The sequence below is a fragment of the Salvia splendens genome, chromosome 11 (assembly GCF_004379255.2).
Source record: "Salvia splendens isolate huo1 chromosome 11, SspV2, whole genome shotgun sequence".
NCBI lineage: Eukaryota > Viridiplantae > Streptophyta > Magnoliopsida > Lamiales > Lamiaceae > Salvia > Salvia splendens.
The window spans coordinates 8,438,623-8,454,374 of record NC_056042.1 but is presented as its reverse complement, the minus strand read 5'-3'; the positions used below and the strand labels follow the sequence as shown (position 1 = coordinate 8,454,374).

The following is a 15,752-nucleotide window of genomic DNA, read 5'->3' as shown; positions in this document are numbered from 1 at the left end:
ACTTCACCATTTAATTATTTTCTCAAAGAAGAAAGAAAGTGACAATGGCAGACTCACCAAATGAAGCAATGTTTTTAGCCTTGTCTTATCTTCCTCTGTTTGAGCTATTGACCATGGCTCGAGTTTGCACATCATTTAGAGATGCCATAGAGAATGACACGCTTCCGTGGCTGAAAATTGTCGTCGATCGCCCCCTCAACCGCCGCCTCTCCGATGATCGTCTCCTGGAAGTTGCTTCCATGGCGACAGGCCGGCTACAAGCTCTTGTTCACATCAAGTGTCTCAACATCACAGACTATGGCCTCTTGACAGTTATCCACCATAATCCTCATATCACCAAGGTATATATATATATCCATTTTCTGTGTCATATCATATCTACTTCACCATCATCATGTTGCTCCCAACTTTTTGTCCAATCAACATGAAAACCTAGTGCATATTTGAGGATATATTGTGGATAAGAAATGGTTGGATGACATTGATTCCTTCATCATTATCATAAATTGGCAGCTTCATGTACCAGGATGCACAAGCTTATCAGCAGGAGGTGTGGTGAGAACAGTGCAGCTTCTCACAAAAGACATCCACAGACTGAGGAGCCTCAAGATCAGCGGCGTCTACGGCATCCGTCCAGAAGACCTGCATACACTACGCAGTCTAATCGAGCATAACACGGTACAACAGAAGAAAGAAAAGACCTTCTACCACCTTCACGGGACAGAGAGTGATGACGGTCCTTGTATTGATGTTGATATATGCCCAAAGTGCGGTGACGTGAGGATGGTTTTCAACTGCCCCCGACTTCTCTGCAGGCAGCAGCAGCAGAAACACGGGGAGTGCAGAGGATGCAGCTCGTGCATCGTGAGGTGCATTGAGTGTGGCGTGTGCATGAAAGGCATTGATCAAGAAGTCGAGGCAGCTGCCTGTGCAGATGCCCTGTGTTTGGAGTGTTGGCTGAAGCTGCCAAAATGCAATTTCTGCAACAAGCCCTACTGCAGCCTACATACACTTTCAGGCTCAGCAGGATTTATCTGTGCTGCTTGTCACTCAAAATTCAATTGAGAACCACACAAACCCCAAATCATGAATCATTCACAAACTTAATGTTTTGTTACACAAATGAATGAATTAATATTATATCTACCACTACTCATACAAGGATATTCTCACCCCTAACTCTTCTGCAACAAAATCGGGTGCTGGACTTATCTTAGGGTTTTAAGTACCACTTAGTCGGAGACATGAAGCTGAATATATAGTTACAAATATACCACACTCCATAACATGAAACCAAGTAGCAGTACTAGAGTGTTCCCGTAAGAATCTTTGCTGCACAAAAAGCGCGAATGACCACCAGAAACCGTGGTATTGGATGACGGAGCGATGGATGTGGTGTTTGTGAAGGTGCTGTTTCTTCCAGCACTGCATGAAGTGATAAATTACTAAGAAAAATTTGAAAGAGCAACAACCTTTATATGTTGTGATGAATCAGTACCTTCCCGAAAAAATGCAAGAACCGTGACCTGCAACATGACAGAGCAACCTGTTGTGAGATACTCAAGTCATAGATAATTAGCTGAATAGGCTTAAAATATACATTATCTTGGACTTTTTCATTACTGTTGCAAAAATGTTATCAAGACAAACTTTCTCATGAGACAAACTTTCTCATGAGACAAACTTTCTCATGGACTTACTTGGATCCGTTGTGGTGATGGTAGCTACGCCATTAAAGTTACAGGTCCCCTCACCCATTGCCATCCGGTGATAGTATACATCAAAAGCATACGAAGCATGGGCAGCAACGGTATCAGGTTCGTAGCACGGCTGCCCCTGCAATAAAGGAGAGCAATCAACTTTGCCTGGCCCACATGCCCAATCCAATGCTGCCTGTAACATCTTCCTGTCAGCGCCTTCCCTTGCAACACAATAAGTTTGATTCGTAGTGTCGTTTGCCAACACAGTCCCCGAGCCGGTCAGGCGCAGTATATAAACCGGCACCCCATTGCCATCAAAGAGCCCCCAGTTCGTCTCTGAAATGGGTCCCGGCCTAAGATCCTCATTGTATAGCTCATAAATATAAGTACTAACAGCAATTCCAGGATGTTTTGGGGTTCCCGTGTTATTGAGAATGTGCCTGATGAGGTTACTGTTGTAAGTGTTGGCGTTGTCTGTGGTGGCATCTGGCTCGGAAGAGTCACCCTTGGAAGGCCAACCTGACTCGGTCACTACAACGGGGATGTTAGTGAAGTTCAGATTTGATGTTGCAAAATACGCTGCATCAACAACGGCATCAAAGACATTGATGTAGTGAAGGAGCGTGTTGAGATCAACGGCTTCCTTGGTTGGAAGAAGGGGCCGGAATAGAGCATAGTCCAAAGAAATAGCACCATTGGCTTTCATGTAGTCATAATAAGGATAAACATTTAGCATAAGATAAGAGTCTGTAGATTGCAAAAACTTGAGCAATGGCACCATGACGGGTTCCCATGAGCGATTAAAGAAAGCTTGAGAGGGTGGGAACGGGTCAAGGATTATGGAAGACGAGTGTGGAGTGGAAACTTTAATGCGGGAGCCAAGACTAGAAGCCACGAGGGCAGAGTGAATAAAACTCATTGCGGAGACGAGAACTGGAGCAGCATTGGGAAGTGTGGTTAGAACTTCAGAGCCAACTGCTATCGCAGTTATGTTGGTGGCAGGGACGTAAGCAAGAATATTGCGAGAAACCCAATTGGCCGCAGTGGTATTAGACTGCCCGATGCCTAACAGTTGATCATTAGGCACGGATACAGTAACATGTATACCAGTATTAGCAAGTGCTAGTAGCATTGCTCTATCGGCATCAAATAGCCTGACATTTCGGATTTGCTGAGACTTCAAAAGGGCCACCACTTGGGTCGGGTCTGGCATGTTGGAGAGGGCAGTGCCAATGTTTACACCAATGAAAGCAGCTGCAGATGAGGAAACAACACAATAAGATGATTTCTGATTGCTTTATAAACACAAATCTTGCCATAACCGCTGAAGTTGCTTTGATCTTATAAACTCACAATTAGCCGAATATAGATATATATTACCATGGTTAGATGATCTTTCTAAACTTTAAACCAGTTAAAAGTTGAATACCTAAACCAAGTCATAGGCTTGTGGAGCTAAGAAGCCTACGACATGATTTCGACTCTTGCAGCAAGAACAGCCAACTTATCAAGCTAACTTCAGCCTAAAGAATCAGAATTCCCGACGGCGAAAGAAAGTCATCACACCACAACATTTTCAGATTCAAACCTCAGTTTTGCTCGAGATTAGTTCAAACGTCATGTGTTTTAGCTTTCTGCAATATGTCAATCTCAGCCTCAACCACTATCCCTTATCTCTATCAAAACATGGCTATTACTTGAACCTCGTAACATTAAACAACAGCTACCATTTTATTTCGACCTGGGTGCTTCCATTCCATGATACATTAAATGTTCCAAAAACTGGATTTCTTACAAGTAACTGATCTCTCCATGTCACACACCATTATTTACAAAAGGAATGTTGCAACTATTACCTAATAATGCACTAGCTTAAAAACAAAACTTGAAAGCAACTGGCAGACAGTTGTGGAAAGCACTAGTTATTAGCCCCATTTAATTAAACAAACTACAAAATCTCAAAGCTATCCCTAATCACATGGCTAAACATTAAGATGGGACAATCCAAAGCAACAATAAGTTGGGGCATAACATGAGTATTCACACATCAATGTAGGTGTGTGTAGAAAAGTACATGTGCATTGGGTGTGGGGTCGAGATGACCACATAGAATCTTCGGCACTACAGTGCATGTCCAAAAGAAAAGTAACATGAGCTGGTTAGCAATAAAGAAAATTTCCGTTGTGGTCTGAAACAAATTTAATCAAGGATTTTCAGTTCATTCAAGAAACTTCCTTGATTAAGAGCTTGTATGAGCATAAATAAACAAATTTATTTTTGAAAAGACTACTGCTGCTGTATTTAAGTGCAGAACAAGATACCTCAAATCCAAATAGCAATAAATCACATAGATAAATGGAACTATATATGAGCTCAAATAGAAATCCATCAATAAAACAACTTTTCAAATAAAAAGTGAAAGAAGCTACCTTCTTCATCAGCGAAAGTAGCAGAAATTGCCATCAAGAAAAGAGCAAGAAAAAATAACCCCATTTGGTGAAACGTTTGTGTTTCAACTGCAAAGCTTCAATCTTGGAAAACCAAGAGCAAAGTGGCCACGTTATTTTAGCATAAACCTCAAAGAAGTAGGCAAAGAAAATAGGCGGGCAAGAGGGGTTTGCAATTGCTACAACTGTACTACAAGTTATTGAGTGAGGAGAGTTAGAGAGAGAATCATTTTTATGTTTACAGCAGTGTCGAATCACTGTCTTCAACTTTGTCAGAAATCACTGTATGGTTTCATAGTCTTAATTTGACCTCAGCTCATTTTTTTTAACAAAGTAGTACTAGTACATAAATTATAGAGGTAATGAATTAATGATTAAATTAATAATTTAGACTCGTTTAAAAAAAATCCAGTGCTCTGAATTATTGTGGTTAAACTAAACTAAATTTTGGTAGAATAATATTATTTGCAATGTTAATTCTCATTCTTCTTTTACTTTATAAATTAGGAGAAATTACTTAGTATTTTTATTATTTGAATAGGTAGTACTCCCTCCCGCGAATAATTATTTTGTATATTGTTTTTTACTAGCTGTAATTAACTATTTTATTTAGTTTTTAAAATTATTTTCAATAAATTAGATATTAACATTTTACTAATTTATTTCACGCATATATATTATAAACTAATATATATAAAAGTAAAAGTCATACTCTATTAATTTTTCTTACAGTTTCATTTATGTTTCTTAAGAGCATCCACAATGGCTTTCGCCCAACAATAGCACAGCCATAGCTCAGCCACAAACTCCTCATGCCACAACATCAGCACTAAAAATCCTCCTGCCACATCATCAGGACAAGCAAATAGCTCAGCAATAGCCTAGCCACATCACTCCTAATAATATAAAACAAATAATTGACAATCACACAAAATGCGGAATTAAATTTACGACACAGATACGCGAAAATTCAATAATATTATTTAAATTAAAAAAATACATTAAAAAAATACATTAATTTAAAAAAAAATGTACATTAAAAAATACATTAATTTAAAAAATATATATTATTTTAAAAAAACCCCGACCTCCGCCTCACTCCTCGTCTCCGCCGCCTCCGTCGCCGCCGGTACCCCCCGTCCCCCCCCCCCCCCTCGGTCTTCAAATCGTCACGTATGCTCACGAGCAATGTGTGAAGAAAGCTCTTCTCCTCGGGGTCCTATGCCGCCTTCCAATCGGCTAAGATCTTGACCATCTGAGCACGGGTTTGTTGACGCGCGAAGAATTTGAGATCCTCTGTCGACTGGCCAAGGGGGGATGCCGACTGGACCTCCTGGGATCCCCCGGCGCCCCCCCTCGCCTCCCGTTGCGCCTGCCTTTGACCAACCGGGGGAGTTCGGCGAGCGAACGATGGAGGGGACGGGAGCTCCTGAGCACCCTAGTGGAGGTCGTGGGAACCACCGTTGCTGCCGCTGTAATCACAGGTATAGTTCAGTTGTTGCTTCTTCGGCCAGCCAGCGTCGACACCTGCCCGGAACTTCTCGGAGTCGTTCAGCACCTCATAGCAGTTCCAGTAGGTGAACTCCTTATACAACCCGGGCTGGGGGAAGGCTTTCTCCGCTATCCTCCTGCAGTCATCCTCCGTTTGGCCACTACTCTGCATGCGGAGGGCGTTGGCGTACAAGCCCGAAAATCAGGAGACCCCAGCCCTGATTCGGTCCCACGCCTTCCGGCACTCCTCCCCGTTGCGCGGCCTCCCCTCCGGGCAAAATGCCTTGTAGGCTGCTGCTATTTTGGCCTACATGTTGACGATCCTCTGATTGTTCGAAGTGAGGGGATCATCGCAAACACTCACCCACGCCTTGGACATCGCGACGTTATCCGCATCCGTCCACCTCCTCCGTACCGAGCAGTCGTCCCAACCGGCTGCGACGACTCGCCGACCCTCTTGCCCTTCCCCTTTGGGGGGCCCCGACCCCGCCCTACTCCCCCCGTTTTAATGGGAGTTTTCGGAACACCGAGAAGATCAAACCCCAACTCCTCTAAGGAGAAACTCTCATATTGCGTGAACTGCGCCTCCGATGGGGTCGATGTGTGCGAAGAAGCAGTCGAAAAATCAAAACTGGGGCGATAGACGTTTTCCCCCCGACATCATCTGCATACTGGGTGCCCACCCCGGCATCGCCGGTAACCCCCCCGGCATACTCCCCACCGGCGATCTCCCCCCGGCTGCCATCCCGGGCATCATCTACTGCCACGGGTACATGTTGTAGTACCCGGGCATCGGACCCCATACACCTCCCACGGGTACCGAGGGAGTTTGAGACCCGCTCGTAATTGGAGTACCTTCGTTGTTGTTCTCCATTTCACGTTGTTGATCTTGTACAAAAATTAAGATAGAGAGAGTACTCGTTAAAACAAGTGGTGCGAATGAAAATGACGTGCAAAGCGCGTATATATAGTGTTTCGAAAATTAAAAAAAAAAAGAAAATTTTGCTTGCCGATCGCTCGCCGGTCCGGAGCCTGCAATGGAGGCGAGCGGACGGCGAGCGCATCGCCCAGCGCTCGCGAATCGGCGTGCGCTCGCCGATTTTTTTGCCAAAATGACGCTCGCCGGTTAAAATGGTTCAGCGAGCGAACCGGCGAGCGCCGGAGATCGGCTAGCCGGTCCGCTCGCCGCCATTATGGATGCTCTAACGTCTGCGAATAAGACAATTAATAGAATATGGAAAGAGTAAAATTAATGCAAATGCTACTTGTAGATTTATTTAAGGTAGTAATTTAGAGACATAACGTCTCTACGCCATAATGCACTTATATTTTTTTGCCCTAAGTATAATTTACCCTAACATTATAGTATTGAATAGATATATTTCTAACTTAGGAAAATTAAACCAAATTAATTATTCTTATCAAATGCATATTTAATTCGAGACAAACTTAATCATCACTAAAGCAATGGATTTAAATTTTTTGAATGGATTTAAAAAACTTTCTTGTCATGTAAATTTAAGACTATTAGTTTTATAAAAATCATTAATATAGATTACGAATCAACACAGAACTATTAATTAACAAACTACATAACTAAATAATTATATTTAATTGTGAAAATTTTGATTAGTTAAATAGTATGTTTTTTAAATAAATTTTTATTCAATCATTCTATAGTTTAATTTTAGTTTTTTCTTCGTCTTTTGTGCTATTCTATCCTACAGTAACTTTTTTTCGTTGAATTTTATGAAACATTTATTTAATAGTATATGAAAAAATATATAAAAAATAAATGTTTATCTTATTCAGATTTGAATTGTATGATAAAATAAACTTTTATCTCTTTTAATTGTTGTGTTGTTTTCCTTAGCTATTATTAAATGTAATATTTTTTATTTTAATTGAGATAGGAACTCTAATATCTTTTATATAAAGAAAAAGAAAAGAAAAAATATAAATATATACTTTTAAAATACTTATTAAACAGCCGAGTTAAGAATATACAATTATTTTTTATTGAGATTCGAGTGTATTTTTAAAAAAAATTAAAATCAAATAAATTATTATTTAATATGAAAATAATTGAATGAATCCATTTTTTCTAATTTTAGATTGTTTTAATATATCACATGCCAACGAACTGACTAAGAAAAATATAAAAGAATCATAAACTACTATACGATATCAAATACTAGTATTAAATACTCCCTTCGTCCCGCTTTAGGAGTCCTGGTTGAGTCGGGCAGGGTACATATTTTAAGAAAGTGTGTGAGTGTGTAATAAATAAATGTTGTAGTGGATATTGGGACTCACTTTTGGCACATGGTTTAAGAAAGGGTTTGAGTGTGTAATAAATAAATGTTGTAGTGGATATTGAGACCCACTTTTAACACTTTTTAAATTGATTGTAAGCATTTTTTATTAGTTTACCCCAACCGAGACTCCTAAAGCGGGACGCATGAACTTGATCAACCGGGACTCCTAAAGCGGGACGGAGGGAGTACGTAGCTTTAAAATGTTAAAAAATATGAGTTAAGGACATGTAATTATATTTTGATCGTACTGTTCAAAAAATTTTAAAATTTTTGAAGTAAAAAATTAATATCAAACTTATAACTCTGATTATTTACAGTTAAATAATATTAGATCTTTTTAATACTTCTAATGATTTGTTATTAAATTATTTAAACTATAATTTATAAAACTAATTTGTAAAGAAATCCAATATTTTTTATTTTGCTAATAAAATTGTACTACTCTATATTTTAAAATTTCTTTAAATAAATGCAATAAAAGTGGAATAGATAAAAAAATATTATCCGGTCATATTTTAAAAGATTGTATATATGATTCACGTGTTTATTAAATGCATGTAATATATGCATAATCTACATGTATATCCTTAAATAGGTTATAGGTGTAATAAATAATCAAATTAATATAGGGGTAATCAAGTAAACACAAAATAAAATTTTAATTAAAAATACCATATAATATACAATTACCATTTTAACCTCATTATGACATTGCCATTATCTCTAAAACATTTTTCTTTATTTAAATCTTATTTAAGTGTAATTCCCTCTATCATAGGTTAAATGGGACACTTCTATTTTAACACATGAATAAGAAAGTGATGTTTAGTACTTATACAATATGAAATAATAAAATAAAAATAGAATAAAGTATGAGAGAGAAAAGAAGAATAAAGTCAATGAAATCAGATAAAAATAAAGTTAATTATTGTCCCAAAAAATGCAACAGAGGACAATTCGAAAGAGAATACTCTTCACTTAGCTGGGACGAATGGAGCACCCCTCAGTTCCACTAAAAAAGACATTTTCTTTTTTAAATTGTCGAACTAAAAGTGATACTCCATCTGTCCTAAAAAATAGATAAACTTATATATGACACGGTGCAATTGATAATGTAAGAGAGAAATATGACAAAGTAAGAGAGAAGGGAATAGGTAGTGGAAGTATTGTTAGTAGATTATGGGCTCCACATTTTAGTAGTGTATAATTGGTTAAAAATTTCCATATGGTCTAATTTTAGAGGACGGCCCAAAATAGTAAAACAAGTTTTTTTTAAGGACGGATGGAGTACTATATTTCATAAAATACAAAGAAAAAGTGATCCGAGTAATATTAGTGTAGAATGGATTTCAAGAAAAAAAAATTATCAAAAATAAAAGTAGACTATTTTTATAAAACATACCAAGAAAAAGAAATTGTCAAAAAAAATTTATGAAAAAGACAAAAATGAAAAAAAAATACTCCCTATGTCTCAAGTTACTTGAGTAGTATTTCATTTTGGATTGTCCCAAGTTACCTAGGCCATTTCTCTTTTTGACTAAAAACAAAACATCTAATTTCATATACTTTATTCTTCTTTTACTTTACTCTCTTGTCTCTCTCTTACTTTATTCTCTCTTCTACTTTATTTTACTTTAGTTAACTCACTAAACACAACTTTTTAAAATCTCGTGCCGAAAAGAAACGCTTCAAGTGACGTGGGACAAAAGGAGTATCTATTTTTGTGGGATGAATGGAGTGCATTAATTTTCTGTCTTTAAGCCACAAAAGTTGAAACTGCATTTTTTTATCAAACGATAAACAAATATTACTATCCTCCGCCCCTTAAATATAGAGATATTTGGGACGGAATTGATTTTAATGTATAATTGGTAAAGTATAAAAGGTATAGAATGAAAAAGTAATTAGAATTAGAATATGTTAGTGGAGATTGTGGGCAACCTTATTAGAGAGAATAAAGTTGCCAAAAATAGAAATAGATAATTTTATTGGATGGACTAAAATTGAAAAAGTCTCTATTTTTTACGAACAAATTAAATGGAATGTCTGAAGACTTTAGGTTATATTATAGGTTTTCGTTAAAATTTTCGTTATAAAAAAAATAAAACCTAACATTAGGCCATCTGCAATGTTGTCTCTTATCCGTCCCTTAACCGTCTCTTAAATTACTATTCTTGGGCCCCACTGTACTTTTTACTCCATCTCTTAACTAAGGGACAGAACCTGCAACCCTCCATCTCTTATCCGTCTCTTAATCATCTCTTAAATTACTATTCATTCATTTTCATTTTTTATTTTTATTTCCAACAAATTCAATTAATAAAAACACATTTCATTAAATAAAATAAATTTACAACATAAAATTCTTAAAAAATAAAAAAACATAATTAAAAATCCTAAAAAATGAAAAATACATAATTTAATTTCTTCCGCTCACTCTCACTAAATTCAAAATCTTTAAAGCTCAAAGAAGCAGAAGAACGGCGATGATGTGCGTCCACCGGTTGCCAAATTTTGCCCAAATGTTCTCAATTAGATCATCTTGGAGTTGGGCGTGGGCGGTAGAGTCACGTGTCCTTGCTCAAATAGACAACCGTTCTTGTATAGACGGATGCACTCCACTGCGAGGCGGACTATTTGCGGTAGAGCTTCCGGGGATTTAGGGTCGAACGAGTTTCCTGCCTCAGGTCATTCGTCTTGGACAATCATGTTGTGCAAGATTATGCACGCATACATGATGTCGACCATACTCTCCATAAACTACGTACGAGCCGGAGCTTTGATAATGTTGAAGCGCGCTTGGAGAACCCCGAACGCCCTCTCCACATCCTTGCGAGCAGCCTCCTGCTTCTGCGCAAAAAGAGCCTGCTTTGCGTTCACAGGCCTGCTGCACGTCTTCAAGAAGGTTGGCCACTTCGGGTAGATGCCGTCGGCAAGATAGTACCCCATTTTATACCGCCGGTTGTTAGCGATGAAGTTGATGGTCGGCGCTTTACCATCCAAAACTTCGGCGAATAGGTCGGATTGGTTGAGCACGTTTACGTCGTTGTTCGATCCGGGGACCCCGAAGTATGCATGCCAGATCCATAGCCGGCAGTCGGCAACGGCCTCGAGTATAATGGTGGGGTGGGTGCCTTTGTGACCGCTCGTGTATGACCCCCTCCACGCCACATGGCAATTCTTCCATTGCCAGTGCATGCAATCGAAGCTGCCGAGCATCTCGGGGAATTCGTGCACTTCTTCGTGAAGGTGAAACAGATACTGACAATCTGTCGTGCTTGGCTTCCGGAGAAATTCATCGGTGAAAGCTGCCCGGACGCCTTTGCAGAATTGGATCAAGCACATTCTCCCAGTGCTTTCTCCAATGTGGAGGTATTCGTCGAACACATCCACCGTTTGTCCAGTCGCAAGCTGACGGATTGCTGCAGTACATTTCTGCAGCGTCGTGTGGCTGGGACGGCCGACGGCGTCAAACCTTTCTTGGAATAACTCTTCCCGGGCTGCCAATGTATTTGCGATGTGGAGAAATAGCAGTTTCCGCATGCGGAAACGGCGATGGAAGTAGGTATCTTCCCAAACCGGGTTATTGCAGAAGTAGTCGCGTACTAACCTTGCGGCAGCTTCCTCCCAGTTACGATGGATGTAAGTCCGGGAGCGTCTCCCGGCGTCGATCTTCTTCAAGTGATTCTTCCATTATTTGACGCATTTGCTCATATGGATCCATTAGATAATAAAAGAGTTGATTTGAGATGAAAATTGAAGTGGAAAGAGAGATGATTTGAGAAGAATAGATGCGTGTTTGTGTGTAAAATGAGGATGAAATATGGGTATTTATAGAGTAAAAAAAATAGAAAAAACGGTCGAAAAACGGTAATATTACCGTTTTCGAATTTTAATTAATTTATTTATTAAATAAATCATTTTAAAAAATGATTTATTGCGTCAGTGTGACGAAACCTACTCGCGGGCGGCGAGTGGACGTCACGCATCGCGCCAGAGGGCGCCACGTCGCGCGCGTGCGTGGCGAGACAGCTCGCGGGCTGTCTCGGCAAGCCGGGCGTCTCGGCGGGCTGGGGACGAAACGAGACGTTGCAACGCGTCCCGCGCCCGTCTCGTCATGGAGGACGGGATTCGAGCCACCCGCTTAACGCGTTGCGGGTGGCCTTATATAGAAACCGTAATCTTAGCTCGACTTAACTTGATTCGATTGTTTTTATGTGTCACAAATATAGTCGCAATGTCAATCTTTCGTTAGATTATTACTCGTATTAGCTAAAACTAGGCATGACTGATCAAGTTCTTGAAATCACAACCTAATTCCACTCTCAGATAGCAAAAAGTAAAATTAATGTAGTATAATTTTACTACAGAAATTTTACTTTTGCTGGTTCGAAAACATAGGTTCCATTTCCGATCTGATTACTGTTAACCATGCATCCCTACCCTACCCTATATGAGAGAGAGGGAGAGAGAGAGAGAGAGAGAGAGAGCTAGCCACCTCCATCACTGCCACTCACTTTCCACTCAACGACCACCAATTATTGATTGTTGTCACATGCAAAATGTGGATTTGTAAATAACCAATGAGCTGTCATGCTTCAGAAATATCCAAGCATATATTATGAGTTTTATTAACCACAGTTTAATAAAAAACATAAACAGAAAATGTATTCGCAATAATTCAACCTAATAGTTCAAATGTGGATCTCAAACACCGAACACTTAGCCATGATGTAGTAATAGATGATCTAGAGTTGGCATTAGATACAAATAAGGTAGTTTGCCTACCAAGAGAAGCAAGTTTTTAAAAATAATATTACAACATATATATAGCCGAATTCATAAACGTTATAGATCCACAACCAGAATGCAAGCAATTAGTAAAACTTCAGAGTTTATTAGCTACATAAGAGAAGATCTCACATATATTACACTCAGTCATCCTTGCTGACTGCGACCGAACTAGAGAAGGTCGACGTAGCTGAGAATCCAAAATCATTCGACTCTGGCGTTTTACAATCAGTCGTCTTCTTGCCCTGGTTGTATGGTGCCGCTGCACTCATCACCCTTCAAGAGAAATGCAACCACCAATTTAATGTTCGTTCACTCAAAACTCAACTATAGCCAATCCAAGAAGAGAAAAGGAAAAATAGAAGAAACCAGTCTCTAATGTGCATAAGAAGCATAATTTGCACAAAAAATTATCCTACTGCAAAGGGATCTTTTGGGCTGGTTCATGAATGTGACTAAACTTATTAAGAAAAAATGTTCCAAAGAAAGCAAAAACCTTAAATAGAAAAGATGGGACAAAAGGAATAGTAATACATTTATTGTCTTTCCCCCTAAGAGATACTGTGATATAGTATAACGCTAGCCATGTGCATTGATTTTGGGTATATGTTTGTTTATCTTTAGGAAAAGAGAATCAACAAAGTTACCTCTCCTTACGCTTCTCCAGAAATCTAGCCAGTGATGCTTTCCTTGCCTGAGGAACAGCTGTGAAAAAAGAACATTTTAATCCATGTACTTAGCACTTCTCCATAGGATGTCACAGAGATGGATAGAGATGACTTGGTAATGTAAAGTGAATTATTGAGCATTTGGTGCAACGATAGTAAACTTCAGGTTCAATGGAACACGATGACATAGCAATATTTCATCCGCTGAATTTGAATGAATTACCTGATGACATTATAGCAGATGCAGCAACAGATGACATCACTCTAGAAGGTTCAGTATTATTAGCATGGGTGGGTGACATGCCAGCGGTCTTAGAGACCTTGATGTCATCATTGTTAGTAGCCGGAACACCACAATGGCCAATGGGGTGAGAAGAAACAGACATAGGGCTTGGGAGTCCAGAACATGGTGGAGTGCTCATGGATTGGTTAACCAATGGTTGATCTACTGCTGGAACTTTGGCCGCAGGTGCTTGCATGTGAAGTTTCGATTGAGTCATCATAGATTGGGCATACACATTTCCAGCCAAAAGCATGATTGCTTGAGCCTGGATAATATACCCAGTGAGGGAAATCAATTAGTGCACAGCATATTACAGAAATAAACAGAACAAAAGCGATGTCGTGCAGAGAATGAGGAACCTTCTCAGGGGAAATGTCATCAAAGACACACACTGTTCCACCATAAAAAATAGTCATCTGAGCAGGAGCATTAGAAGCCTTAGAATTGATCCTACGAAAAAGATAATAGAGAACAAGAAGTTGTTTAAACAGGCACATTTACACCACGACACATCATCGCTTATTAAAAGTCTTACGGATGTTCAACTAATAACATAAGAAGATTACAATAGATGATGCGAATGAAGTATGAGTCAAGATTGCAGCTCACCATTGTTCAGTTATTCCAGCATGAGTACTTCCACCAAGAAACTGCAGCTTCATGGAAAATGGACTCACAGAATATGCAGGCTGCCCATTCTGCTGTATAGATCAGATGTTAATCTATAAAGGCAGATTTTACCATAGATAACTTATTTTCTTTTCAGCCTTGAATCAGATGTTAATTTAATCGCTCAAATTTCCATATTAAAGTTTATTCTCTCTTTGTTGTATTTACCAGTTCAATAAATGCAGGTGTTTAGATGCTGAAATATCAAAAAGGAGATAACTCCATGAAGATTAATAATTATGAGCCGTGGTGCAATTAAAGGATGGAACAATATCCATACATGACACAAAAATGAGCAGACCAAACTCAAATATGACTCAAATATATCTCCAAGCCAAGAGATGTAAGAAGATCAGATTTTACCTTTGATAGCTTCTCATCTTGTGTGCACCTCGAAGACATAAACTCAGGGAGGCCAGACGCCTTGTTTGCAGGCCCAGAGCTCCTTGCAAATCCTGACCATTTTTTATTTCATTTTTTTGCCAAAAAAAACAGCATGTTAGAAATCACCTCTCCAAGTCTAAGTCATCCAGTCTTTAACTTTTAGGCATAACAGAGATCAAAGTTTTCAACGTAAATTGAACTATTGAACTCGAAACTTAACACAATTGGACAGATCGGAACAAAAATTAAAAGCATAAGAAGATTCACTCTCCTCCCCTTTCTTATATTTTCTGAAATGAAAAGATTAGTAGCTGAAATTTGGTCAACTCAGTTGCTGGTTCAGATCTCAAGCAAATTAGAGACAGCAAGCACCATTCCGCTTCTATAACAGATCAAGACATTTCTAAGGAGAAGATATGAATCAAAAGTGATACTGTGATTTGTGTTTAACAAAGCTAACAAAAACTCTCATTAACATGTTTACAAACACAGAAACACCAACAATATTTCTAATACACATCTTCAAATGAGGGTAAAACATAAACGCCTAAAAACACAGAAAACCTTGAAAATTTTGGAACAGGCGCACAAACAAGTACACCGCGTACAGGTGGGGAAAAGAAATCAAACAAAAAGTCGAAAATTCTCATGATTTGACCGTGAAATAAACGGAATTTTGTTAGAGCATAAAGAAGAGAGAGAAATGACCAGATTCTTCGACGACGCCTTCAACAACCTCTTCCTTAACAGCAGCGTCTTTGTTAGGGTTCAACCCCATGAAATCTCTCTCCATATCTCAGAATTTGAAGCGACAAAGAGGTATCAGAAAAGAAGAGAATTGTATGAAATTCTCAAGGTACAAAATAGAGATGTTGCAGTTTTCCCTCGAAAGAAATCACAGTTGAGAATTTACATATGTAGAAAAAGCCCTTTTAAAAGGAAAAGCAAAGAGGTGAAGGAGAAGGAATGGTTCAAAGTTGTAACTGTAGTAAATGGAACCA

The 15,752-nt window shown here is 38.9% G+C and overlaps 3 protein-coding genes across 5 annotated transcripts; 1 reads left to right on the top strand and 2 right to left on the bottom strand.

The window, feature by feature from the left end:
* The first annotated feature begins 42 nt into the window (after positions 1-42).
* LOC121756449 (F-box protein SKIP28-like) lies at positions 43-1,146 on the top strand. The gene is made up of 2 exons (XM_042151999.1): positions 43-341; positions 514-1,146. The coding sequence occupies exons 1-2, from the start codon at positions 45-47 to the stop codon at positions 1,063-1,065; spliced, it is 849 nt and encodes a 282-aa protein (XP_042007933.1). The 5' UTR covers positions 43-44; the 3' UTR covers positions 1,066-1,146.
* LOC121756448 (glucan endo-1,3-beta-glucosidase 3-like) lies at positions 1,062-4,409 on the bottom strand. Of its 2 annotated transcripts, none has more exons than XM_042151997.1 (4): positions 4,130-4,409; positions 1,701-2,954; positions 1,499-1,526; positions 1,062-1,425 (listed from the first exon to the last, which is right to left on the bottom strand). In XM_042151997.1, the coding sequence occupies exons 1-4, from the start codon at positions 4,191-4,193 to the stop codon at positions 1,263-1,265; spliced, it is 1,509 nt and encodes a 502-aa protein (XP_042007931.1). In that variant the 5' UTR covers positions 4,194-4,409; the 3' UTR covers positions 1,062-1,262. The 2 variants fall into 2 exon arrangements, with proteins under 2 accessions (XP_042007931.1, XP_042007932.1); XM_042151998.1 differs by lacking the exon at positions 4,130-4,409 and adding an exon at positions 3,130-3,436.
* Positions 4,410-12,757: 8,348 nt separating this feature from the next.
* On the bottom strand, positions 12,758-15,752 carry LOC121755815 (protein TIFY 7-like). 2 transcript variants are annotated; one of them, XM_042151214.1, is made up of 7 exons: positions 15,460-15,752; positions 14,731-14,822; positions 14,308-14,399; positions 14,058-14,148; positions 13,639-13,963; positions 13,395-13,452; positions 12,758-13,023 (listed from the first exon to the last, which is right to left on the bottom strand). In XM_042151214.1, exons 1-7 carry the CDS (start codon positions 15,542-15,544, stop codon positions 12,891-12,893), a joined length of 876 nt encoding a protein of 291 aa, XP_042007148.1. In that variant the 5' UTR covers positions 15,545-15,752; the 3' UTR covers positions 12,758-12,890. The 2 variants fall into 2 exon arrangements, with proteins under 2 accessions (XP_042007148.1, XP_042007149.1); XM_042151215.1 differs by having other exon boundaries at positions 14,308-14,396.